We start from the raw sequence: 27,898 nt of genomic DNA on the forward strand, positions 1-27,898 counted from the left end.
CATTGCAAGAAGAATCTTCCAATTGCTTAGGCCAAAATAAAATGTAGCCCTTTATGGGAGTCCTACCTAGTAGACAGATAAGGGCCATTATCTGACCAGGGGAATACAGTTTTACCCCATGCAGTTTGGTGACAATTATAATAATGGCATAGTTCCAACTCAAAACTAGTGGAACATCTGTCCACTTTAGAGATTGCTGGACACAAATAGAAGGGAATAAATATTTGGGTCTGATGAGAAAAACTCAGCTGGAATCCAGGCAGCTGAGGCAAGGCCAGTGCATTTAAGGTTTTTTTGTGTCAGCCCTCCCCATGATCAAACAGAGAGTGACGTTAAGGAAGGGATTCCCAAGGCTTCTAGAAGAAGCTAGGGTTACTGCATCTGAAGTTCTAGTCATAATCCACATATAAGCTACAGGGCGATGGTTTTTCATGGGAATGGGTGGAATAAGGAAGATTATACACATAAACAAACTTAAAGGTCCACATCTTTGGAGCTTAACCTTTAAAGGGTCAGAAGACTTTTTGATAGTCAGCTTAGCTAGAGTCTCATCCTACAGGCTTGAAGTGGGAGTGATGAAACTAATGGCTCTTTCTAGCAACCGTGAGGGTCATAGGAGTACTCAAGGTAACTGTATAGGGTCCTTCCCAGCCTAGGGCTGTGGGCTGTCTCCTTCTGATGTAAATTTGATTACCAGGTTGAGCTGCCAGGGGGTCATCAGGTCTTTCAGGAATGGTCTGGTGGCCCCGCAATAAGCGGTGGGTCTAGTGCAGGAAGGGCTGGAGAGCCAGTAAGGACTTAACAAGTTCCCCATTAGTGACAGCAGCCAATTTATCATCTTAGACATGGGGCATCAAAGAGGGTAGTTGGCCATCCATGGCCTCAAAAGGACTAATGTCCTGGAGGTAGGGAATACATCGCGCATGCAGAAGGACAAAAGGAAGGAGACTAACCCAGTTTTCGCCAGTCTCAAGAGCCAGTTTTGAAATAGTTTCCTCTCTACTTGGCCTGAACTTTAAGGCCCATAGGCATAATATAATTTCCAATTGATTTCTAAAGCTGCAGCTAAATTTTGAGTGATCTGAGCTATGAAAGCTGGGCTATTGTCAGACCCGAGGGAGGTAGGCAAACCAAATCAAGGCACTATCTCATAGAGTTTCTTAGCTATGATGAGAGTTGATTCAGTCCAAGTGGCAAATTTTTCAGTTCACCAGGTGAATGTGTCTGCGAGAACTAACAAATATTTATGTCTCCCTCTTCCTGGGCCCATTTCAGTAAAGTCTATCTCCTAGTGGTCTCCAGAGCTAAGTTCTCATTGTCTCTTTCAAACATCAGTGGTGGCCAGCTTACGGTTCACTTGAAGACATTGTGGACATTTTTGGCTGGTCTTTTTAGTCAGGCAAGATAACTTGGACAATTTGGTTCCCCCAAGTGAGTGGCCCAATGTGTCTCCTGGATGGACTGGGGGCCCAGTTATCTGCCAGCCTTCTGGAGAAAGTTGGGCTTCTAGGCTCTTGGCTGGTCTCAAGTCTGAATCTGAATAGGATGCCTTGAGTAGCATAGATGGTGGCAGAAGTGGGAGGAGTGCTATAGGCCCCACTGATTTTAGTGCTACCTCAAGGAGGGCATTTTTATGAGCTATTGGGATGTCTTCTCACTGGTTCCCCAAACAGTATATAATGGCAACCTTTTGGGAGCAGCCAAATGGCAGCCAGAAAGTCTTAAGATCTTGGGAGCATTCTTGATCTCTGTTCCTGCTGAAGTTAATAGTCCTCTTTCCTGATAAATGGCCCCAAGCACATGGACAGTAGCAATTATTTTTCCCCATCTTAGGGCTTGACTAAGGGCTCTCAGTTTTGCCCGCTGAGATTAAGTTCCTGATCCTAAAGCTTGGGCCCATATGACTTCAATTTTGGTAGTCATTGTAGCTCCTGACACTCGAGTACCGTGGAGGAGGTGACTGCTGTCGTCTGTGAAAAGGATGGCTTTAGGCTGGGCAAGTAGAACATCAGTCAGGTCAGTTTGCAGGCTTGAGACCGAGTCAATAATGTCCATACTATTATGTATCAGCACTGAGGGAACATCAGCTGGCAGGAGAGTCACTGGATTGAGGGCAGAGGTGGACAGGAACTTGATGCAGTCAGGATCCTGTAGAAGGGCTTGGTATTGAACAATGCAAGGGTTGGAAAGCCATCTATTGGGAGGTGACTGCAATAGTGTCTCCGCAGCATGTGTGACCACTATCTGCAGTCTCTGGCCAAAAGTCAAGTTAGAGGCTTCCTTGGTTGCAGTGACTACAGTTGTCTGTAGGCAGTTTGGTCACCCTGCAGCCATGGGGTCTAATGGCTGAGAAAGATAGGTGACAGCCTCTTTCAGGGTCCTAGGTGATCTCATGACTCTCAGCCACATGCAATTGAAAAGGTTTGGCTAAGTGAGGGACATCGAGGGCTGGAGCATTCACAAGAGCCTGTTCTAAATCATTGAAAGTTTATTCCTCTCAGTTCAGGTTTTAAATCCCATGAATCTTCTCGGTTGTTGAAGACCTTTTGGGCTCTCTCCACTAACTCTGAGAGTGCCTTACCTTTGAATCCTTCTAGCCTTTGAAGCTTTTTTTTTTTTTTTAATATCTGGGGCCAACTGGGAGACAAACGTGTTATTTAGGGCCCATCTATTTTTAGGTGCCTCCAGATCAATAGGTGTATAGGAGGCGCTCCAAGAACACAGATGGAGCCTTATCAGGTCCCTACTTACCTCTGTTTAGACACATTAGTTGGCTTCTAAATAGGTGCTTTAAAAGCACCCAAATGAGTCTGGTGAAACCATAGGAGAGCCTCCTTATCTTGGATAGGGTAAGTGAGGGGCCTGAGGCAGAAGCCCACAGGAGTCGCTGGGCAGGAAACAGTTAAGGTGTCATGCTTGGGCTGATTACTCAGAGAGCTGGGAGGAGAAAGGGGCTCCAGAGACTTCCAGGCCTCAGATTTCAGGGTGCGGGGCAGTCCGGGTGAGTACCCCTCTCACTGGAGGAACTGCTGGGTGGGGGTAACCACAGCAGCCTCAGCAGTGATAGCTGCAGCAGCAGCGCTCTTGTTTTTCAGAGATTTGAGGTAGACCTGCTAACATAAAGAGAGGTTAAAAGTCCCTTCCAGAAAGCGGGCCATTTAAATTCACAAAAAAGGTTGGAACTTCCCAGGGTAAACAGGTTCACCATAGGAAGAGGCTCTCCGACAAAATTCCTGAAAATGGTTAAGAGCACATTGCAGGGACAACAGAAAAGCAGAAGCAGAGTGACCCAGTCACAGGAATAACAAACATTAAATCTCTGACAAACAAGATTAACAAAACAAAGACAGAGACTTAATAGACTGACCCTAAGAACTAGTTTGACCTCTCAGCCAACATCTTGGTCTGAGAACAAGTCCCGGAGATTTTAATGTTGTATCCAACATCTCCAAAGACTCCCAAGGATCACCCAACAAAAACTAAAACATTCTTACCAGTAAGGATCTGGCCTGCTGGCTCCAAATTAGCATCCAGGGGTTTTGGTTTCTCTTTGAAACAGATTCCTCAGGGGCAAGGAATGTCTCTTGGCAGTCCCCCTGAGGAACAATCACCTCAAAGAAAGGCTTGGATCCTATAATCCAGGGTGAGCTCCCAAATGAAGTGGGTTCCATATAGGAATCTAAGCAGCCAAATTGATAAATTTGAAATTTAATTAACTGAGCTCAGGACTACTTATAACAGACATCCCCCACCCCCATTTTAGAGTCTATAAACAAGTGGCCTTGAACTGGAAAGTTATAGGGTTTTTAAAAGAATCATAAAAGATATCTTGTAGGAAACAATTTAGCTAGAATCTTAAATTTTTTGGTTGACACCTGTATCCTCCTTCTTCTGTTGAGCAGATTAATTTTTCTCCTGTGGGTACAGCTCATTGTGCTTTTCTCATGGGATTTATACCCTGAGTGATTTTCCATTTTCCTGGGTCAAATACAGGGCACTAGCTATATGCAGGGCTCAAGGTGGTGTCAGTTATGCCAACCTACAACATTACTAAGAGAGAGATTTGAAGTGGGGCATAGTGATAGATAAGAATAAAAGGTTGATGTGGGGTCTGATTCTATTGGAGTACTTTCAGTTGAGTTGAAGGGTTAGTGCTGAGGGTTTTAAGAGGCTATCTGTGGGGTAGAAATGAGATACAGTAGGCAGGAGGTTCACTTGTGATTCAGGGAAGCTGTGTGGTGGTCAGAACTTACTGATAGAGAGGACAGTAGGCTAGGGAAGATATGAAAGAACCAAAGGGTGAAAATAGGGGAGATCAAGGATTAATATGAGAGAAGAAAGGAGTAACTGTGAGAGTTAAGTATGGAAAATTAAAGACTTGGGAGGAGGAGTTTATATATTTGGGAAAAATAAAGAAATATGATAATAGAATTACTGCGAGAGATTGAGGTCAAGAAGCTAGATAGGGAGCTGAGAAAAGGAAGAGAACCTAGAGCCAATGGAAGAAAAAATACACAAAACAAAAACTTAATAAACAGATAAGACCATAAAACATCATAATCCCACATTACTAAGTATATCAGGAAAGAAAAACTCAAAGTTACAAGATATCCAGTGGGAACACAGATTAAATATTCCAGTAACACAGTGAATGTGATTCACATGTGGCTTCTTTGCCAGAGAATCTGAGTGCTTACACCTTATAACTCCTCCAAATCTTCCACTGCAATACTGAAGCTAACTCACATTCAGCACTTCTTTCAGCCAGGTTGCACGGATTCTTGCAGAGTCAGATCCAGTGTGAGTTCTCGGGTTAGGAACTTTTGCTGTCCCTCTCCCTGGGCATGATGGTGGAGTTGGCAGATGATTCACTGGCCCAAAATTGTCCACCCAAACAGGAGTATGTCTATGCAATCAGATCAGCTACAACAATAACAAGCTAATCAGTTATACTGGTTCAGTTATACTGGTATCTGTATGGGCAAGTTAAGAACATACCAGGAAACCCAATTTTGGATCTCCCTTTAGCCTAGAGAAGTCCACAGTTGCATTGTAAGTATTGTAATAGTGCACATATTGGCCCACAGCTATTATGTGCTGTGATAGCTTTGTCTCCTCTAATGGTAAAAAACAAGCATTCAATAGTAATTTTATAAAATCAATTACCTAAAGCCCCAGAGGGTTGGAGACTGAGTAATGCCAGAAGGAGAGGAAGAAAAAGAGGTTTTTCCAAGTTTTGGTAGCTATATGGTAAGTTTTCCAAGCTATATGGTATGGGAAGGAGGTATCAACAACCCCAATAGAAAAGGGCAAAGGATCATCATGGTGGTACAAGTATGTTGTATATTTAGGTGGAGATAAATAGGGAACACTGGGCATAAAATCTGTGGTGAGAAAGCGGGATGACAAGAGAGTATATGACTAATACAAATATTAGAGAAAAAGTTAAAAGACCAATTGAAAGAAAATAAAGGATAAGAAACAGGAAAAAGTTCAGGAGAAAAGATACGGAAAAAAGTAGAGAAATAAAAAGGGACAGAGGAGCTATATGGTGGTGTACACCTATAATCCTAGCACTTGGGAGGCTGAGGCAGGAGGATCATTGTGAGTTCGAGGCCAGTGTGGGCTGCAGAGTGAGTTCAAGGCCAGCCTGAACTAAATAGTGAAACCTTGTCTCAAAAAAGAAAAACAAAACAAAACAAAAAAGGAGAAATCTTAAACCCTCTACACACTAAACAGAAGAAGGCAAGAAGAAGAGAAGCACACATACATGCTCGCTTTCATAAAAGAAAAATGGAAAAAAAATAATGGAATGAAAAGGGGAGGGGAATGACCAGGAGGAAAATAGAAGAAAAAAAAATATTTTCTACCGTTTTGGATATGTGGGTCTTTTCCACAGCCTCTAGGATTAAGGAGTAGAGTTCAAGCCGCATCTCTCTTTATGCTGGAAGTCTAAGGTGGCAGTCTGTCCCCAGAATGGTGCTGGTTGCAGACATCTGCGAATGGTTGGAACAGGGCCCAATGTTGACCCTGTAACTTAGGCTGAACCTGGCCTCCAACCACAGGATCTAGGTCCATGTTGATCAGCCCCAGCCCCTCAGCTGGACTCTCTCTGGCCTGCTCTCCAACTGCCAGCTGTCTTCTATGGCTGTCCTTCCCTTGTCCACTCTGGGGCTTGACAGGGTGAAGCATGGCCAGGTTTGAATGCTGAGCCCTTCCCTAGGACGGTGTCCCTGCCAACTCTCATTCCACATTTATAGCAACAAATGCTGGCCTGAGGTCACTCACCAACCGTTGCCTATGGAAGGCTTCTCTGGAAGCAGAGTGCTGTGTTTTCCTTGGAGATTTCAACTGTCACTGATTGTTTCAGTCCCAGTGTGGTCCTCCATGAAGGAAAAGTTTTTAGCTTCATTCTGTTTCCCAGATGGTGGCTGGCTCTCAGCCACAGTTTGCAGAGGCTCTTCTCTGCAATGTGGTCTGTTTCTTCTGTATCTTTTAATCCTTTTTTTTCTTTCATCAGTTCTCTCCTGGCTCCTAGGTAACTTTTTACTTTGATTACTCCCAATGCTACGATTTTCCAGACTCTAGGCACTGTCCTAGAGAAACTTACTTGCTGTCACACTTCCTTACCCCACTTGACCTTTTTTTGAAGGAGAAAACTTTGATATTCTGGCTAAGAAGATTTAAAAGTAAATGTCACATTTTCTCTGTAGTACTTACTAGCATCATAATGGTTGACTTTACAACCAGGTTCAAAATATTAAATTCCCCTTTTTTTGTACCAGTGATCAAACTCATGACCTTGTGCTTGTCAGGCAGGCACGTATACCACTGAACTAACCTCTGACCCAAAATATTAGATTTCTTAATCCTGGTCCATTACCTCTTTGGTCAGTTTCTGTGGGCTGAGGATATAACTCAGTGGTACAAGCACCTGCCTGGCAAGCACAATATCCTAAGTTTGAGTCCTCAAAAAACGAAAAAGCAAAACAAAAACAAAAAATATAGTTATAGTCAAGGGCTGGGGATGTAGCTCAGTGGTAGTGTTTGCCTAGCATGTGTGAGACCCTGAGTTAAATTCCCAGTACGCCCCCACACACAAAGTTTCCAGTCTCCACTAGTCAAAAAAAATGGACCCCTCACCCTGATTTCTTTCTTTTGATCCACTTTATACACCATTTCCATAAGAATCTCCTGAGGCGTTGCTTTGATATGTAATTCGAATAGCTCATCATATAAAAATCAAGCTGCTCAATATTAGTGGTTGTTTGTGCTTTGTCCTAAACTATCTTCCAGCCCTCTGCTCTGGCCAGTGAGATGAAGGGTCATTGTCTAGGTATCAATGATAGGGAGTGCTGAAAAAAAATTACTGGAATAAATCCAAAGTATGTGTCACTTTACTATGGTTTCTACATTAACTCCTTAAATTAGTGAGGAAATGTGAACTGAAAATTTTGTCCCCTTCCCCAAATAGTGCTGTCAAAATGGGTTTTTTGGCTATGTCTGATTATCTACATTGAAAGTTTTTGTTATGCTTTGTTTGTTTTTGGTGCTGAGGGTTGAAGCTGTGGCCTCACTCCCAGCCCAAGTTAGAGTCTGAATTCATTTTTTTGTGCATATATGGTGCTAGGGATCATATCCAGGGCCTCTTTCATATTAAGTACTTGCTCTACCACTAATCTGCACTCATAATCCCTATTTCTTTAGTATACATGTTGCCGAAACACATAACCCGTTTTTGCAACATGTAAGCAACTACTGTCACACGTGACACTTGTATGTGAAAGCTCATTTAAAGCCAGCAGTTGAAGAAGGCAATGTATAAAACCATTAATGAAAAAAATCTCCATTACTTTTATTTGCATTTTAAATGGTCTATCATGTTCTTAAGAAATATTGTGGTTTATAGTTTTGTTCATATTAAAACCTTTCTTTGTTAATAAAAATGTACCTGATTTTTTTTGTCCTTTTGAGACAGGGTCTCATTATGCAGTTCAGGCTGGCCTTGAGCTTACTTTGTAACCCAGGCTGGTCTCAAACTTGCAACGATGTTCCTGCTTCCATCTGTCCAGTGCTGAGATTACAGGAGTGCACCACCACCCCTGGCAATGTACCTGATTTTTAAATAGAAAAGCAAATTTTATTGCAGCTGCTGCTAGGTAGACACTGATCAAACATTTAAAGAAAATCCATATTGTAGGGCTATCCAGGAGTGCCTGAGGTTCTTGGTGCAGACCCAGCTGCCTTCTATATATAGGAGACTATAGGAAGGATAGATTTGGGAAGGAAAATGCTGAGTTCATTTTTGAACATGTTGGAATTCAGTGTAGATAAGTGTTATGGCTTATGTGTTTAGATGCCCCCCCAAGGCCTCATATGGTGATAGGTGGGCTTTTTCAGAGGTGGCTGAATCTAGGATGTGTGATTGACTCATGGTACACATGCTAGGATTAAGAGTGCTAGGATTAAGGGAGGGTAAGTACTGAATCAGTCCACTGATTGGTTTGGCACTGCTATAATCCTGGTACCTGGATACAATTTAAGGGACAGAAATGTTTGTCTTGTCCTTCACTTGCTTGCTTTTTTACCTTCTGTCTGCCATGAAATGTTGCTCCTCAGCCATGCCACTTGGCCTTGGAGCCAGTCATTTATTGACTAAAAATGTCTACAAACTGTGAGCTAGGGCTGGCTAGGGATTTAGCCCAGTGGCATAAACACCTGCCTGGCAAATGTGAGGTTGTGAGTTTGATCCCCAGTACAAGAAAGAAAAAAAAACCCTGTAAGCTAAATAAATGTTTTCTTCCTTAACTTGGGTGGGTGTTGGATATTTTGTCTCAGCAATGAGAAAAGTAACTAAGACAGCAGGCCTGATATTCAAGACATCTAACAGTAGAGCACAGGGAAGGGTTATTGAGGATGGATAATTGACAAACCAGAACTAATGTCATCAAACCTGTGCATACTGAGTATCACCTCAACCCATAGGATCTCCAGGTAGAAAGTTGGAGCAAGTAGAAGCAGAAGAGAAGTTGGGCTGGGTATAATAGATTGGGCTGGCACATATATAATAGTGTTAGCAACCTAATCCTTAGGTATTAACTGAATTGACATGAGAGGGCTGTGAGTAAATCCTTGAGTCAGGGATTGAGTCAAGGAAGAGAAATGAGTAGATAAGAATAGATGGAAAAATGAGATGAAAACAAAAAAATGTCCGTATATCAGGAAAATCAAGAGACGAGTAAAGTTTAAGGCTGGAGTAGTTAACAGGATAATAAAGACCTGTCAGCTTGGCAGTTTAAAAGTAGTAAACATGATGGACATCGATTAGCATTCCTTTCTGTAATAGATATAAACAAATCCTATACAGGCATTTTAAGTATTTTTCTCTCTTGTCATGAAAGTATATCACACTACCATAAACTGTTTAGAAAATATAGGAGGGTAGCAAATTTCAACCTGCTGGAAACTCTAACCTAAATGCCAGAGTCAGCTAAGGACTCATGGAGGTGCTTACCACCTGAACCTTGGGAGACCCAGGGCCACTGCTATGCACGACTCCTGCCACAGTCTGTTCACAAAAGCAGCAGGTGCTGGCTTCTGGCTATGGAGTATCACTGAGGAAAAGCCTTCCTGCTCCAAGGCTGCTTCTGTCTTTCTCTGCCTCTTCTACCCTTCTCAAATAAAGAATGACAGGGTGGGCAGAGTATTGCACACCTGTGATTCTGGCATTCTGGATGCTGAGGCTGTAGGATTTGCAAGTTTGAGCCCAGTTTGGGCAACTTAGCAACTTAGACCATGTGTCAAAAAAAAAAAAAGTTGGGATAGAGCTCAGTGCAAAGCCTTTGGATTCAGTTCCCCATTCCACAACAAATTCACTAGACATTTTCCTGATCAGTTTTTCTCCTGTACCAAAACTGTTTGAATACATAGGGTCTGACAATGTGGGACAGTTACTCTCAGATATCTATCTGCTTTTGAGAGTGTGGGAGACAGAAGGGAGAAAACAGTACAAAGATTCCATCTGACTCAGGAAAGAATGGTTGTCATCAAGAAATCAAATAATAACAAGTGCTTGTGAGGCTGTGGTGAAAAAGTATATGTGCTCCCCAACCAAGCATGAAGCTGTGGTGAAAAAGGAACCTTCCTGCATTGTTAGTGGGAATGTAAACTACTACAACCATTACTGCAATCAGTGTGGACATTCTTCAAAGAACTGAAATTAAAAATTCCACAAGACCCAGTGACCCCATGCTAGATGTCTCCCCCAAGAAGCATAATACATCATGCATCAGCAGCACACACATACTGATGTTTATAGCTGCACAGTTCATAATAGCCAAATCCTAGAAGCAGCCTATTTACCTATCACCAGATGACTGGATAAAGAAAATGTGGTAACTGGGCACAGTGGAATATTATTTGGCTATAAAGAAGGAGAAATCTTTGTAAGATATTTGTAAGAAAATGAATGCACCTAGAAAATGTGTTTATGTTGAGTGAAATAAACCAGTCACACAAGCTTAAATACCATATGGAATCTCTCATTTGAGTGAGGCAAAGTACAGCCAAAGAGAATGATAAAGAATGTATAGAAGGGGACAAGGGAATGGATCTCTTGAGATAGGGAAGTGAACCAAGGGAATGAGTGAGGAGAAGGGGAAGGGGAAATAAGTAGAATAAAGAATTGCCATGTACAGGGATGTAGTAACCTCAAGGAATGTAAACATTTTAGGCCATAAATAGGATTAATAGCAACTCAGATTAATATCAACAAGAATAAGGAAAATAGGGATAGGGGAATTAAAGGAGGGAGCAGGAGGGAAGAGGAAGGGAACTAAAAAAGCAAACTGTAGTATGTGCATGTATGCACTCCCCAAGATGACTATAACTGGCATGAGCTGCAAATATGTACTAATAAAAAGCAAAACCAGATAGAAAAGCAGGAGTAATGGAAAGATTGGGTAGTTCGATTAAGGGAACAGAGTTACTGTAGGAAACGAGCCAATAAGTTAACAAATGATCATGTTCATTATAAAAAAGGCAGAAAATGCTATGAAGAGAATGTTGCATTCATATTTATCACTTTTTTCCTGTTTCATCACTCAGCCCTGTAGTGATTGACTCTGAGTCTGATGATGAGTATGCTCATGAAGAAAAGAAAATAAAGATTTATGAAATAAATAGTCAAGGTAAGTATACTGCTCTCTAGAGAAGTAGCTAAGCTCTGAAGACTCATGCATTAGTACTTTCAGGGTCAGAGTCCTCACACTCTGCATTTAGAATCACTCAAAAGCAAGGGCCACCATTTTGTTCCTCACACGTGCTGACCATGGACGTGGCTGGGTTAGTTTTCTGCTGCTGTGGATCGCAGGAGTCCCTCTTGGTAGAGCTCTTACCTGTCTAGAACTGCACTAAAGCATGAGAAGGGAGAAAACTGAGAGCTGAGACACAGAAGTATGTTTCAGAAGTGGCCTCTGCTGCTCCCTCTTCCTCTCTTTCTCTCTGTCTATGCATGGGAATAATGAGGAAAGGGGCAAGAAGTGTGGGCTCTGCATTCTTTTTAGATTGATGGAGATTTGAGAGATGATTGTTTAAAACATGCTAGCCAACTGGGCATGATGGTGCATGCCTATAATCCTAGCACTTGGGAGGCTAAAGCAGGAGGATTGCAGCAAGGCTACATACTGAGACTTTGCCTCAAAAAACAAAAATACAACCAATCAATACATACATACATACATACATGCTAGCTACCATCTCCTTTCTGCATACTTACATAAAACAAATCAAAAGTTTAGCCAGGATGTAATAACAAGCACTCGGGTCCTGACCTAGATCCCCAGTCTCCCGAGGGAGTGTATGGTGAAGGCTTAAATAAAAAGAGACAAGGAGGGTCAAAACCCTTAGTTGAGTTCGAGACTCTGAGGGCTAAGACAAAGACTTCTCTGGACCACCCATTTTTATTAGGTCCAAAATGAAGAGCAGGGAAACTGAGGAAAGCACAGGCAATGAGCAGGACCTTGGGAGTCACTTCAAGAATGTCTGTCTCCAAGTAATAAATCATGTCAATTTAGGAAAACCTTCTTATCTTCATGATGACATGGTAGGAATGAGACTGTAAGAGTAATTCCTGCAGCTGCAGTCTCTATCTACTTAATTGATGTTTGAGCCAAGTGTCCGCAGCTGTGGCCTTATCTTGCCCTTTGAGGTATCTCTGGCCTCACAGGCCACTACAGGCCTCAGCAAAGACCAGTGATTCAGAGAGGGTCACTTACTATGAATTAGCTCCTGTCACCAGGCAAGGGGCCGAGGCCTAGAGCAGACTCACAGAAACATAACCAATTAGTTGATTTTAAATCCTGCTCAGAGCCACTTCCTAGTGGTCTGCAACAACAAACTAAAGGGCAGTCTTTGAATTATGGAAATTTAACTTAACTTGAAGGAAATATCACATTTTTATTTTAGTTTCTCTTAGTTTTGCTGTGGATATGAATTTTTAGACCTGAGTTTGGGAATTATCATGCTACTTAGAGAATATGATTTGATTGCTGTTTTATCTGTCTTTCTTCAATTTTTGTTTTTTTTTAGTACATGTTTGCTATACATGATTACATTCCTTGTGGGGGAGTTAGTGTATGTACATAACATGTTAATTTTTAAATTTCTTTCCCCTTCCATCCTCCCTACTCCCTTCTATCTCTTGGTTCCTCCCCCACACCCTTTTTTTTTGACACAAGGTCTCACTATGTAGTTCAGACTGCCCTTAAACTTGCTTATGAAGCCCAGGCTGGCCTCAAACTGATGGCAATCCTTCTGCCTCAGTCTCCTGAGTGTTAGAATTAGAGGCATATATCATTATGCCCAATGGTCCCTTTGCCTTTGGCAAAGATTTATTTCCTTGTTTCTTATTACCTACCTTTTATTTTGCTCTTTGTTTATATTTTGTATATCTCACATAAGAGAGACCATGAGATATTTAAGCTTGTGTGTGAATTATTTCTCTTAACATTATGGTTTCAAGCATCCCATTTTCCTACAAATAACTCATTTATCCTTATTCACGACAGGGTAGTACTCCATCATGTATAAATAGCACTTTCTTTATTCTTCCACTGGTGGATACACAGACTACTTCCAAGATTTAGTTATTGTGAATTGTGCTGCTATAAACATGAGTATGATTGCTGGTGGTTTTTTGGTGTTGTTGTTAATTGTTGTTCTTGAGACAGGGTCTCACTGTGTAGTTCTCTGTAGCCCCGGTTGGCCTCAAACTCACAGCAATCCTTTTACCTCAACCTCCTAAGTGCTGTAACTATAGGCATATGCCAGTAAACCTGGCCTGGTTGCTGTTTTATCTGTCATTTATTCTTAGTAAAATAAAAAAGAAACAGTAAAAACAATGTAAAATAACTATGATTCTTAACTGTAACTTATATTCATAGTTTCTGGGGGCTTGGTTAACTTAATAATCTGCTGGTATTTAGTGTGTAAGGAGTATATTTATGTGTCATGTTCCCTGAATTTCAGATGAGGTTTTGGCAGTAATTTCTGATACTGAGGAGGAAGACAAAGAGGAGGAGGAAGAGTTGGAAGTGGAGGAGGTAGAAATGGAAGAGCCTACCACCAACACCCAGAAGTCTCCAGTAGTAATTGTTATTGATGATGATGATGATGATGATGATGGCAACAATAAGAAGTGGGAAATTCCTGAGCTAAAAGAAGGGGATTCCCATAATTACAGCCAAATTTATTCATATAAAAGGGAAGTGCATGAGTCTGTTGCCTCCCAACAAAATTCACCTGATAATGTTCCACTGGGTAATGATCCTGAGGCTAACCTAGAAATTATAGATCAAGAGTTGCCAACTACTGACAAGCTCATATCTGTGACGGAACAACCGAGGAAAAGGAAAACCAGTAAAACATGTGTGGCACCTGGTAAGCCAGTCATAGCAAGTATGCCTGTCCTGCCAAATGTACCCAGCCTACAAGTATGCCTACCACACCTTTTTTGCTCACTATGCTGGGGTCTTAAGGCCTGCCCATCCTGTTTGCCAGTCCTCAGCTATTATAGCAACTTCCTAGTTGCAAAGGGAAACAGCCATCCCAATTAAAATGATTTTTCTGGAAATGGAAACACTCACATTTGACTTTCTTGTGTCCCTATATCTTAGTATTTACTTTTCTGTGTGTCCCCTTGCCCCACTTTCTCCCTGCATCTTTTTTCCAGAGGATACACTAACACTTTGGTTCATGAACTTAATTCTTTCCATGATTCTGGTCACAAACTGAATTGGACAAAAACCAAATCAAATTCAATAATTACGTACAATGTTGACCTTATAGGAAAATTTGATTCAGTTCTTGTCCAATTTGGTTTGCAACTAGCATCATGGATAGAATTAAGTTCATGAATTGAGGTACTATTGTATCCTGTTTTTCTTAAAACCTAGTCCAATTGTTAGGTCCTCTATGAAATAACGAATTATTAGAGTGACTCCCCCTTGCTGGAATCCCAAAGTTCTAAAGTTTAAAGCCTAGTCTGAAGCACTAATCATGTGGTGTTGTAGCATGTTCCTGAATCTGTCCTCAACTAGTAGCTTTTTCATGGGGGAGCTTTTTTTTCTTTTTGGTACCGGGGATCCAATTCATGACCTCACATTTGCCAGACAAGTTCTTACGCCACTGAGTTAAATCCCCGGCCCAATGGGAGAGCTTTTAATCATTTAGGTCTTTCAATGTCTAGCCTTGTGATTGGCATGTAACAAATGTTTAAGAAATTTTTGGTCCTTTTTTTTTTTTTTGGTACTGGGAATGAGACCTAGAGTCTAATCCTTGCTAGGTTGGTGTTGTACCACAGAGCTACATCCCAGCTCTAATTTTTTTTATTTTTTAATTTTATTTTGAAGAATAAAACAAAATTTCAAAAGAAGATAGTAAGAGGGTAACAATGGTTAATATATTGTGTCTTGCTATCTTAATTATTGACAGTACAAGACATTGGTATTTAATTGTCCAAACAATATTAGTACAAATCTTTCTTTTCCACGCGCTAAGAGAAAGTTACTTATCTTAAATATCTTTTATATGTATGTACATATTTATTTATATATATTTATGTATTTTTTGTTTTTCCTTCTTTTGTACATCCCCATCCTACTTTCTCTTTCCTTTTGAAGCATCTTCCCATTTTACAATATCTGTTGTACATTTTGAATCTTATTTATTCTTTCAGTTTCTCATAGTGGGGAGACAATATGATGTTTACACATGTGAGTGATTTATTTCACTTATGAGCATGGTCTCAAGTTGCATCCATTTACCTATAAGTCTCCAGGTTTTCCTTCTTTATGGCTGAGTAGTACTCCATTGTATAAAAAGACCACATCCTTTAATCCATTCCTTGGTTGATGGGCATTTGGGTTGTTGCCAAGATTTAGCTATTACAAATTGTGCTGCTATAAACATGAGTGCACATATACCAGTGTGGTATGATGTTTTTATTCTGGAAACATACCCAAAAGGGGAATAGCTAAGACAAATGGGACTTCCAATCCTAGTTTTCTGAGGAATCTCCACACTGATTTCCACAGTGGTTGCACCAGTGTACATTTCCACCAACAGTGGAAAAGGGTTCCTTCTTCCCACAGCTCCTCTGGTATTTATTGTTGGCAGATTTCTTGATGATAGCCTTTTTTTCTAGAATGAGATGGAATCTCAGTGTTACTTTAATTTGTATCTCTCAAATGATCAGTGATGTTGAACGTTTTTTATATATTTATTTGCTGTCTCTATTTCTTCATCTGAGAAGTGTGTGTTCACATCACATGCCCAGTTTTGTACTGGGTCTTTAAGTTTGAGAAATATGATTTTTTTGAGTTCTTTATATGTTCTCAATAGTAATCCTTTGTCTGAGGAACAGCTGGAAAATATTTTCTCACATTGTAGGTTGGCTCTTCACTCTGTTGGTCGTTTCTCTTGCTGAGCAAAAGCTTTTTAAAAGATGAGGTCCCAGTTGTTGGATTCTTTGTGATAGTTCCTTTGTGATTGGGGTTTTATTTAAAAAGTCTTTGCTACACCAGTGTCTTCAAGAGTTAGCAGATTTAATGTTTGTGTTTGAATATTTATATCTTTGATTCATTCTGAATTTAGTTTAGTGATTGGTGAAAGATATGGGTTCAATTTTAATTTCTGGCGTGTGGAGAGCTAGCTTCTCTAGCACCATTTATTTATTTAAAAAGAAAGACAAAACAAAATAGAAAATGGGCAGAAATAGTACATACTTTCAAAGAAAAGAAATAGTAATAAATCACTAGCTGATGTATACATACTGTCCCCCCAAAATAGTTGTTCAAGGTACACAAATGGAACATATAAATGGGATTCTAACCAGGGAGACTGCAAACAGTTCTGTTCAACTATTGAACAAAAACTAAGTATTACGGCTATCAATCGTATACACTTAGACATGTACGCATTTATCCATATTTTCATTTATGTTGAGACCAAACAAAACCTAGCAGATTAAAGTCATTCTGAACAAAGATTAATAATATTGCTGGATTTCACATCATAGCACTCTGGAATCAGCACTGGGTACTGTAGTGCCCCTTTCTTTCAAAGTTTGTGTTCATTTCATCATGTATCATCAGATCAGTGCTCATAAACTGTTTATAGGTTTTACGAAAGCTTGAGTCTTAACATGTATTTCTATCCTTTCTATATTAGAGTGAGAAACAGAACAAAACAGGACAGAACTAAACTTTTTCCTGTAGACATAAAACTAAAAAGACATATAAAACTTGTATAAGGAGTTCTACCATGTCACTGTGCTGTTTCTTGTTATCATCAACATAATTGGCTATATCATCAGATAAAGTATAATTGAGCATATCAGTATATAAGAGGATTAACAGAAATACAACTTTGTAGATAGTGTAGAGCTACAAAAACAGGTAGTAACCAAATCAGAATGGATATCATAGTGAATCATTGTCATTTTCAGTATAGTTGTCTATACTCCTCAACTTGATACCAGCAACCTAACAGTTTTGAATAAAATCTGTCAGTAATAAGCAGCAATCAAACAAGTCAGGTTTAACTAAAATCAGTCGTGATACAACAGTATAAGTCCTACAGGGATCCTGATTAAGTTAATAGGAAATCAAAGATGACCACTGTGCTATGTCCTGATATCTTCAGTACAGCTGTCTGTGCCCTCAGATCCAGTGCTTGTATACAAACTAGGATGGAACAAGTTCCAACCATGCAGAGTGGTGTGAGTAATAGGAGTTTTCATTCCTAATACACTATATTAGCTTTATCTTCTGCTGTTTTCTTTTTTTGAGGACAATTCCTCACCTTTACTCCCCCAGAATGAACTGTGAATTTTTGGGTCTATCCAACACTCACGGTTTTGTATTGAGGGGGCAACCTGCTATTTACCTAGGTGTTTCTGAATTTTCTCACTCCTGGGCTGGATTTCTAGTTATATTTCTTCATTTATTAAAGCCTGTCTGTTCAACCTATCCATAAATACTGGTCTAGTTACCCCTATTACTCTCTGGTTCCCTATCACATCTAGCTCCGTTTTCTCATGTTTGATTTTGGTCCATATAACCTTCTTCAGGCTAATTATATTTCCTATAAAAGAGCCTCTCAGTGGACCCTGTCTTTTGATCCACTCTGCCTGCAATTCTCTCTTTTTTCCTTTAATTTAGTATATCTAGGCCATCTATATTAGAAATTATATCCAACCTTCTCTGCCTCATTTCTGTTGAGCTTTTTTTCTGTCATTAGTTGTCAGTGTGTCTTCTTCATTTTGCTTTCTGCTCCATTCATTGTGGCCTCTCTGCCACTGTTTCTGGAATCTTGGTACTTTTCTCTTTTAGAATGTCCTCAGTATTCTCTGTAGAGTTGAATTGGTGGTTGCAAATTCCCCTAGTTCCTCTTTATCCTGGAAGCACCTTGTTTTTCCATCAATTTCTAGGACAGTTGTGCAGGATATATCAATCTTAGCTGGAGGTTATTATCTTTCAAAGCTTGAATTATTTCCCCCCACGCTCTTCGTGATTTGATGGTTTGTGCAGAGAAGTCTGCTGTAATTCTGATGTGTGTTCCCTTGTAAGTGATCTGTTTCTTGTCTCTGACAGCTTTTAATATTCTGTTTTTATATTGGATTTCTGTAATTTTGATTATTATATGCCTGGATGTGTCTCTGTTTGGCTTGTAGGTGGCTGGGGACCTGTATGCCTCATACATCTGAGCATCTTTACCTTTTCCTATATTTGGGAAGTTCTCCTTGATTATTTCTGTGAATAGCATTTGCAGTTCATTTGTTTCTATCCCTGTTTCTTCCTTTACATTCTTAATTCTTAAGTTATAGATCCTCTTATCATCTTCTAGCCTTTGTATTGTTACTGCTTGTTTCCTTGTTATTTTTAAGAAGTTTTTCCTTTCATGCTTCCACATTATAAATCTGTCCTCCAGTTCAGATAATCTATCCTTAGTTTCTTTCAAGCTGTTATGCCAGTTCTCAATAGTTTTTAGTTTCCTGGTAATCTCTTTGAACCTGCTTCATGTATTCTATGTTTTCTTTATTTTCTCCATCAAACAATTCTCCCCTTTTTTTTCTGTTCTATTCCACTATATGTTTTTTCTTGGGAGGTGCTTAGCATTTATTTAACTATTCTACTTATATCTTGCTTTACTTGGTTAAATACTTTACTTTTGAACTCGTCTATGAGGTCCTGGAGATATCGCTTTATGTCTATTGATGCCATGACTCATATTGCATGTTTTCTGTCTTTATTCTCCTTTGCATTTACCTTTCCTGGATCAGTGTTCTCAGGATTGGGGACCAAGATTCCTTTCTTGTTGCCTCCTCTTCTCATATTTTTTGTTCCTTCCATACAGGTGTATATAGGAGGCCCAGTTTCCTTCTTTGTTGGTTACAGTTTATTTGAATCTCACCAGCTAGGTGTTCCTGCCCACTGCATTGTACTAGGGAGATACAGACCGGGGCAGCCTATGCTGGGCCCGCCCCTCCAGGTCAGTCAACCTGCTGAAGGCTTCACTGCATTAGGGTGCACTGCCAAGTGCAGGGACCTAGTTTGGGCTAGCCTACTGGGTCTTAGTTCACGGCATCATCCAGGTCAAGTGCTCCCTACCAATCCTGCTTGAGAGGGCAATATGAGATGAAGTCACTCCAGCGCCCTGTTCTGGCTAGTCTGCTCGGTCCCAGAATGTCCTCTGTTGGATCCTCTTTGTCTATGGAAGGGTCCTCTCACTCACTGCAGGTCGATGCAGGGCTCCCTGCCATCTCTGCTCTCAATTCGGTTTGCCGATTCCTGCTCTCAGAGCTTTCACGTCTCTATCCCTGCTGTGTCGATTCAGACATGGCAGCAGCAGGGAATTCAAGCCAAGGTTTCCAGAGGCACAGGTTCCAGCAGGAACACTGAGACTTTAGTTGTTCCAATCGTAGCACCGGGATTGCATTTCCAATTGGTTTCTTTCAGCTTAGTTCGTTCCTGGGTTGGCACAGTATATCTCTCCTGCTTAGGACTGCCCACACCACACCATTCTTGGAATATAAGCTGGCTATCTCAGAGAGCCACTGTAGCTGCTGTTATCTATCCACCATGTTCTCCCAGATGTTGCCTTCTTATGGTGGCTAGTGAGTGTTAATGGTAGCTCACAGATGAAGATGCTGACTGACGAAGAAAGCATTACTCATATACTTGGCATGGGACAAGCACTCATAATCACCAAGATATCTAGTGGGAAAGGGATATGCCTTTGCACACATTGCTAAACCTCATGGCCAGGAAGAGAAACAGGGTTACACCAGGGTCCCACAGTCTGCAGTGGTCTCCAGCACCATTTATTAAAGAGGTTGTCTTTCTTCCAGTGAATGTGTTTGTCCCCTTTGTCAAAGATACCCATAGATAAAGGCACTCAGAAAGCAGTAGTATGCAGTCTTTGCAGTTTTTTTCCCTGCCCCCTTTTGTTTTATTTTTTGGTACCAGGGATGGAACTCACAACCTTGTGCTTACCACGCAGGTGCTTAGACTGCTGAGCTAAGTCTCCAGCCTAGTCTTTGCGATTTTATTGGTAGATGCTGCTCTGTGCTTGTCTGTGGGGACTCCTCCAAGTTTATCTTTCTGTCAATTGGGTGATGGTATCAATTTTCAAGGTACAATTATCTTTTCAGCTGATAGTGGACGAAAAAACCAAGCATCTTCAGAGAAGAAAGCCAGTGCAGCAAAAGCTGACAAGTGCAAGACTGGGTATGTACTGCTCACGGCCAAAGGGATAAAGGCCAAAGGGATAAAGGATAAAGGAGTCTGGGGGTGGTGGGCCAAGGTTTCTGTCTCAGTGGAGAGTGGGCCAAGGAAGCCATTGGCCAGTCCCCTTGCCCCTGTGGCTGGGCCTGAGTGCCCTGCCTAGGCCCCCACAGTTTCATGTGCAGAGGGGGCCCTTCTGCACCCATAGCAACTCTGGCCTCTGAGGTTTCCTTTGCCTCAAACTCAGGTTAAATAATGATGTGTAGCCAAATAAGACACTTGTCTTTCAGGCTGGATATAGCCTTGTAGCATGAGGTTACTCTAAGCCAGGTAAACACAGTGGAGATGGTGAGAAGGCAGAACCAATGTATTGTTCTGATTTGTTGGAATTGGAGCAAGGATAGTAGAGAATGCTTTTCTAGTGCTTTGGAATCACACAGTTATATTCTTACTACTTATATATGTATTGTTGCAAGTTTTTTGTTTTTGTAGTTCCAGGGATTAAACTCAGGTCTTCTCTGTACTCTATTCCTGAGCTATATCTTCAGTCCTCTTAAGAATTTTCAGTGGTTAAACGTTAAGATGAAATAGATTGCTTGTAGTTCTCTTGTTTTTATTATGCTGTATATAGTTGATAATGAAAATAATAACTGATCATTAAAGGCATGTTAATACTTAAAGAGCAACAATATTCTCATTTAAATTATAGAAATTTACTATATTTTCCCTTAGAAATATGATATGGTGGCCAGGTGTGGTGTCATATGCCTGTAATCCCAGCACTTGGGAGGCTGAGGCAGGAGGATCACTACAAGTTCAAGGCCAGCCTAAGCTACATAGTGAGTTCAGGCAAGCCTGAACTGCACAGCAAGACCTTGTCTCAACACCCCCCCCAAAGATATGGTAGGCATAATTTTCTTTATTTTTTGGTACCAGGGCTTGAACTCACGACCTTGCCCTTGCCCAGCAGGCGCTTGTGCCACTGAGCTAAATCCCTGGCTCTAATTTTCTTTATTTTTACTTGTATTCAGGAGTAATGCGTACTTATATCTGAATTATCATACAAGTGAAGAACTATGTTATTTTTTGCAAACCACTGGCCCCATGTTGGAGATGGAACCTATGGCCTTACACAGGGTAACCAAATACTTTACCACTGAGCTTTACCCCAGTCTGTAATTTTTCAGCTTTTATTGGAGAGAAAAAAGTGTATCTTACAGGAGGAAACCATGACATCCCAGGGATTAGAGCAGCAGAGAAACTTAGACCTGAGAAAAGGCTTTCTGTATCAAGACAGCTGACAGCAGCTGGACCCTTCAGTGAAATCATTTTTAGATTTTTTTTTCTTTTTTCTTTCTTTAGATTTCTAGATTATATTTAAGCTGATTTACTTATAGGGACAGGTCACTTGAGTAGTTCCCAGGTTGCTTTGCTGGAGACTTGACAAAAGAAGGGTGAAGCTGCTGCTTGGCGTGCTTGTCAGCCTTATTCAAAGGTGTCCAGGCTGTTTGGACTTTTAACTGTTGCTTTGGTACTTCCTGTCTCAGTCTGGAGGCTTCCTGTTGTGTTCAGCATTGTTCCTGTGCAGGTTGCTTCTTGGTTATGGTGTGTGATGTACCCCATTTGGGGTCTTGTTGGTTCCTCTGATGTGGGGCGTGCTCAGCCTGCAGGGCTTGAGGTGAAATTTGCTAAGCAACAAGGCCAGCTTTCTCTCAGTACACAGGAGTCTTGTTCGCTGCTGAAGCCTACAGATGGCTCAAATATTCATCTGCCACCTGTCCTTTCCTTTCCTTTTCCTTTTCCTTTCCTTTCCTTTCTTTTCCTTTCCTTCCCCTTCTGCTTCCCCTTCCCCTTCCCCTCCCCTGACCCTCTGCCACCTTTTCTGATGCAAATTTGTTCTCAAATCTAGGTAATTAGAGTCAGAAATGTTCAAGTCATCCGTGTGCAGTTTTAGGGGAAAGGCCCTTGCATTATCTTTCCTTGCCTTGTCTGGTACTTTCTTCCTCCCCGCCCTAACCTCCTCACATAGGATTTATTTTGCAGTTTAATCATGCATAAGTATCCTGGCAAAATCTGGAAGAAGTTAGGCTGAGGCATGAGTATGGGAAATCACAATTCATGTCCAAGGAATGTTTGAGTTGCCTGTTGAGTCCAGAGTAGAAATGATAACTGGAAATAGAGGCTGGGACCACACTGACCTAGGCCTTGAAGAGCAGATGGGAATATTAATTAGAATATAGCATAGGACAGTGATGGTGAACCTTTTCAAGTTGTTGATGAGACAAACAGTGTGCTGTGATATGTGTGCCATACATTTGCCACCACTAGTGTAGGAAAATAAACCTGGAAGAGTGTGTATATTTGGATTAGAAGAGGTGACTGGGATTGGGAAGGAGTGCTGAGTGAAATAAGCATTGGGATGAAGAGCTGTATCCCTAGTTCTACAGGAAATGAAGGGGAAAATGAGTTAAAAATGCCTCTGAGGATTTCAGCCAGTTACAGTAGAAGTTTGACAGTTGCATATGTTGTACTCTTGTTAGTTGGAAATTTGCATTGGGCAATTGTAAGTTCAGAACTAGATGTCAGGACAGAGCTAGAGACTGCAGCTAGATGTGGGAATCAGCTCCTTTGGGGTGGGAACCAGCCCTCACGCGACCGAGAATATGCTGAGAGTGACAAGAAAAGGCTATGAGCAGAAGCTTGGGAAATGCCCTCATCTAAGAAAGGAAAGAAGGAAGGAAGGAAGCAAGGAAGGAATTGGCCTGATCTTTAATGCATGTATTTCTTCTATCTGTTTCTTCAGTTGTTTGGAACTCAGTTGAATTTATCTTCTTTGCAGGAGAGCTGTGTGCCAAATACCCGGATGCTTCTTACTTGACATTGAAAAGTTAAAACAATATTCTGGAAAGAATTTCAAGAAAAATAAGGATGAACTGGTTCAAAGAATCTACACACTGCTTAACAACACCATCTTTGATCAAAAGGTAGAATCGATGCATTAAGATTTATTGAGCATCTTCTGTATGATGGCACTCTTACAGGGCAGGTGGTGTGCCAACTGTGTATACTTCCTGACTTTGAGAAACGTTAGTTTAGGTGCAGAGGTAAGATGTGCATATGTAAAGGAACTAATGTTTATGGGTTATAATATATGGAACAGATGGTTATTACCATAGGAGATCAGCAGAGGGACAAACAACTGAGAGACTGAATGGTGAGGAAGTAGGATTGCTTGGAGGAAGTGAAACTCCTTTTGGTAAGTCACAGGGACAGCAGTGACAAGGGATAGGGCAGTGTGTTAGGGCTCTACTACTTGGAGTAAAAAGAACAGTGTGAGTTTGGGGAAGTTATTTAACTTCAATATGCCTGTTTCTATAGCTATAAAATAGGTACAGTAACAGCACAGCTGTCCCTCTGTATCCATGGAGTGCCAGACCTCATTAGATCTGCTGCTACTCATTCATGTGTATTATTTGCATATGATCTAGTCACATCTTCCCTTTTTTATTTTTATATTCCTTTCTTTTTTTCTTTTTGATTCGTGTGCATCTGTGTGTGTGTGTGTGTGTGTGTGTGTGTGTGTGTGTGTGTGACAGGATCTAACAATGTAGTTCAGGCTGACCTTGAACTCACTGTATAGTCCAAGCTGGCCTCGAATTCATAGTGATACTCCTGCTCAGCCTTCTGTGTGCTGGGATTACAGGTGTTCATTACTGCCAACTCTCCTATTTACTTTTTTTTTTTTTTGTCTTTTTGAGACAGGGTCTCCCTATGCAGTTCAGGCTAGCCTTGAGCTCACTTTGTAGCCCAGGCTGGTCTCGAACTTGCAATGATCCTCCTGTCTCAGCCTCCCAAGTGCTGGGATTACAGGCATAAGCCACCACGCCCGGCTTAACTCTCCTATTTACGTTAAATCATCTGTGTATTATATAATACCTAGCATAACATACATACTGTGTGAAGAGTTGTTACACTATATTGTTTAGGGAATGAGGACAAGAAGGAAATGTTCATGTTCATGTTCAAGGGGGAAAAGTACATGTTCAGCACTATTGCAGTTTTTAAAAGATATTGTTGATTTGTGGTTGGTTGAAGCTGTGAATGTGTGGAACTCATGGGTACAGAGGGCCAGGTGTACTTACTACTAAAAATTAGTACAAGAGTTAATATACAGAAAGTGCCTGGAACTGAGCCTACACAATTATAGCTCTTACCATTTTTGGCAGGGTAGCACCAGGTCATAGATGACCTGGGCATCAGGTTGTGGGAGGTTAAATTTAAATTGGTAAGCACCACTGCACAGGGATGTGATGTGACCTAGTGTGTCTGCTGAAGAAAAATCCGAAAGTAGCCTAGAGGTATGGAGTGAATTGGAGAAAATTTGGAGGCAGATACCTGTTGGTCATTCCTCATTCCATTGTTTTGTTTTTGTGGGGCTGGGAATCAAAGGCTCACTAAGCAAGTACTCTGTCTGTGAGCACCATCTTCAGCCCTAGTGCATTGGGTTTTTCAGATGTTATTGCATCTGGTACCAACGTTTTCCAGAGGGATAATCTCTTGTCCTAAAGGCTCCCCAACCTTTGGTGTCCTTCCTGAGGATAGTGGTATTAAATCCAATGAATGGAACCTGAAATGTTCTGAGTCACATTTTTTCACTTCTTGCCCACCACACCCTATATGGGTTTCCAGCTGACCCACCTAAGCAGGGCTTTTCTTCTTTATCTGCCTTGTCTCTGTGCAGGAGAGCACAAGCCCTAATTCACCTTGTCTCAACAATCTCCCTTGTGTCCTAATTGCCTCCCTGTCTTTATCTAGACTTCCAGTTAGTTTTTTTTCCTCCCCAGAGTGTTTAGATTTGTGTGCCCTTTGAGTAGATTTCCTCCCAACTTGCTATGAGGCAAGAACCTGGGGAATGAAGTTTCTGTTTTTATTAAATTACAGGGAGGAAAACTTTTGAGTTAATATTTTCTGGACTGCTTGGAACTGCTGTCTGATTCCTTCTGTTTGCTTTTCATTTTCAGCTGCCAGAAGAAATAGACATCACTTGGAACAAAAAGATGCTGAGGACTGCTGGCTCATGTACCACTAGTGAGAGACAGTACCCAAAGAGAGAACGCTATGTCAAGATTGAGATTTCTCTGAAAGTCTGTGATTCTGCAGGTGATGGCAGTAGCAAGACAGCTATTATCTCTGCACTCTTTCCCTCTGACACTAGAATCTATGTAGTGACTCTTAGCTGGAAGCCTGTGTCACTGAACTGGCCTTCCCAGCTAGACAGGCTTGTGTGTATTGCTTAGAGAACATTATTTTGGGATGTTTCACTGTTCCTGGGAATCTGACTATCAGGCATACCTTTCTGTCTGTGTTTCCCCTTGCAAAAGGCAGCATCCCATTCTCTTACTACTTGAGGTTTAAGGTCCTGTATGCCTATTCAGTCACCAAATCTCCCTTCACAATGACTTCTCTGTCACAATTCTTTCTCCATCTTTGCTTTTGTCCAGTATGGGCGCTTATCCCCTCACTTCTCTCTGCTGCACTGAGGCATCTGTGTACCCCCATGATGCTTTGCTGAGGTTTTTCAATGGCTGGAGCCTGGCTTTCTGGGCTGGCATTATCTGCCCCACTCCACTTGGCTGCTCTTGTCTCCCTGTTAACTCATGCTCCAATTAGGCCTCTTACAGTGGCCTTCCCAGTGTACCACACACTTCCCTGGCCTCAATCTTGGCTCTTGTTTTTCACTTGCCCCACAATGACCTTATGAATTTTACAAATTCAGTCCGTTGTGATGGGCGCAGCTCATATCCTCATCTCACCACAGTGCTTCTGACCACATCCTACAGCCTTAGTGATTGCCCTCCTGCCCGTCTGTTTCCATGCCTAGAGGGCAGAAACCAAGTCTTGTCCAGGTAGGTTTCTAGCAATGTCCCACAAGGAGAGGAACATGTTAGAGATACTCCAAAAAGACCTGCTCACCTAAGCTGTCTGCCATGAACAAAATAGGGTTGAAGAGGGCAGAAGTTTCACTTTCAGAATCCTGGTAAGGTGATGCTCGTGGCTACCTGCCTGCATTCACTTCTGTAAGATGCCTGTGCCTGCTGGGGGTGAGAGTCAAGGGATTGTTGGGTAGCAGATCAGGAGAGAATTGATTTTAGTACTTAAGTTTCTTTTCATTTCTCTTCCGAGACCGGCTCCGAGACACCCTGATCCATGAAATGTGCCATGCTGCCTCCTGGCTGATCGATGGCATCAGAGATTCTCATGGTGATACATGGAAGTATTATGCCACAAAGTCCAACAGGGTCCACCCGGAGCTGCCCTTGGTCACCTGTTGCCATAACTATGCAATTAACTACAAGATTCATTATGAATGTAACTGGTGCAAAACCAGGTAAGGCTTTCCTTTTCAGACTTTTTTTTTTCCACTTACCTTTTCATTTCAGTCCCCAAGTGGGTCTTCGGTCATTGTGGGAGTGAATCCATGGCTGTCTGACTTGAGAAGTGAACCTCTATCTGTCTGTCTTTTTTGGGTGGGAGATACTGGAGACTGAAACTAGAGCCTTCACAAGGAGGTGTATACTCAGCTCCCTTGTACCTTTTAATTTGAGATGAGTTGCTAAGTTGCAAGCTGGGCTCAAACGTGTGATCCTCTTGCCCCAGCCTCCCAAACTAATGGGGTTGTAGGGATTATAAGTGGGACCTCTGTATTACTTTCCATGTTCTCTTTACGAATTTGAGCCAGCCTGACCCCTGTCATCGTTTGGAGCCCCACTCTGAGAACTCACAAAATCTCACTTCAGGCCCAAGACCAGTATGTCTAAACTGATACTGTGGTGACTGATTCTTTTGTTATATGGTGTCCTTTTCCTCACTAGGGTTGGCCGCTATACCAGATCACTGAACACCAAACGCTTCTTCTGTTTTGTATGTAAGGGGCCTCTGATCTTGCTGCCATTAACTCGGAAAGATGGAACCCCCATTAAGCCCTATGTGAGACCATTTGGCAAATATGTTCAGGAGAATTACAGAATGGTGTTACAGGAGACAGCAGGCCTCAGCCATGGAGATGTGATGAAAAAGCTCAGCAAGAATTATGCTGCCAGTAAACAAAATAAAAATCCTTAAGGTTGCCCTAGAGTATGTCTATTAACTGAGCCCTTTTCTGACAAGAAGTTCTGGAAACATTTCTGTGACATTATTACTATTAGAGTTTAAATATGTATTTTTAGATTCATTTTATTAATGATGATTGTTTTTAACCAAAGGTTTTATTGTACCTTTGAGAATATTCTAAAGGCCTTGAATTCACCTTTGGTCTTACTTTTACTGCGTAGTTTTAACATATAGAACGAAAAACAGAAGAAAAATGATTTTATGTATGGCAGGTTGAGAGAATAAAAATAATGCTGAGAAGAGTAAGTTTTAAAGTCAGCACTTCAAAGCCAGGGCTATTGCTGTGTGTTCTGCCTGCCTGCATATAAAAGCACACATATTTCAGAGATTTAGTCACTGATGACAATGAGTGAAACAGCCATGTACTTGTTCAGCAAACCAAATAAATAAAATGTGAGTCTTTGTGTCTCATGTATTAATAAAATCTACTTATTGTTTTTCTC

The 27,898-nt window shown here is 41.3% G+C and overlaps 1 protein-coding gene across 2 annotated transcripts in view; it reads left to right on the forward strand.

Moving 5' to 3' along the window:
• The window catches only part of Gcna (germ cell nuclear acidic peptidase), a 58,309-nt gene extending 30,411 nt beyond the window's left edge, over positions 1-27,898 (forward strand). For both annotated transcript variants that reach the window (XM_013153754.3, XM_063246077.1), the window contains 7 exons: positions 11,107-11,189; positions 13,528-13,938; positions 20,213-20,288; positions 23,125-23,269; positions 25,307-25,445; positions 26,469-26,673; positions 27,158-27,898. In XM_013153754.3, coding sequence (XP_013009208.2) covers positions 11,107-11,189; positions 13,528-13,938; positions 20,213-20,288; positions 23,125-23,269; positions 25,307-25,445; positions 26,469-26,673; positions 27,158-27,407 — 1,309 coding nt within the window. In that variant the 3' untranslated portion in view covers positions 27,408-27,898. The remainder of the gene's footprint in view (positions 1-11,106; positions 11,190-13,527; positions 13,939-20,212; positions 20,289-23,124; positions 23,270-25,306; positions 25,446-26,468; positions 26,674-27,157) is intronic.

This window comes from Cavia porcellus, unplaced genomic scaffold (assembly GCF_034190915.1).
Source record: "Cavia porcellus strain 051 isolate PalLab524CR breed Dunkin Hartley unplaced genomic scaffold, mCavPor4.1 scaffold_3, whole genome shotgun sequence".
Classification (NCBI taxonomy): domain Eukaryota; kingdom Metazoa; phylum Chordata; class Mammalia; order Rodentia; family Caviidae; genus Cavia; species Cavia porcellus.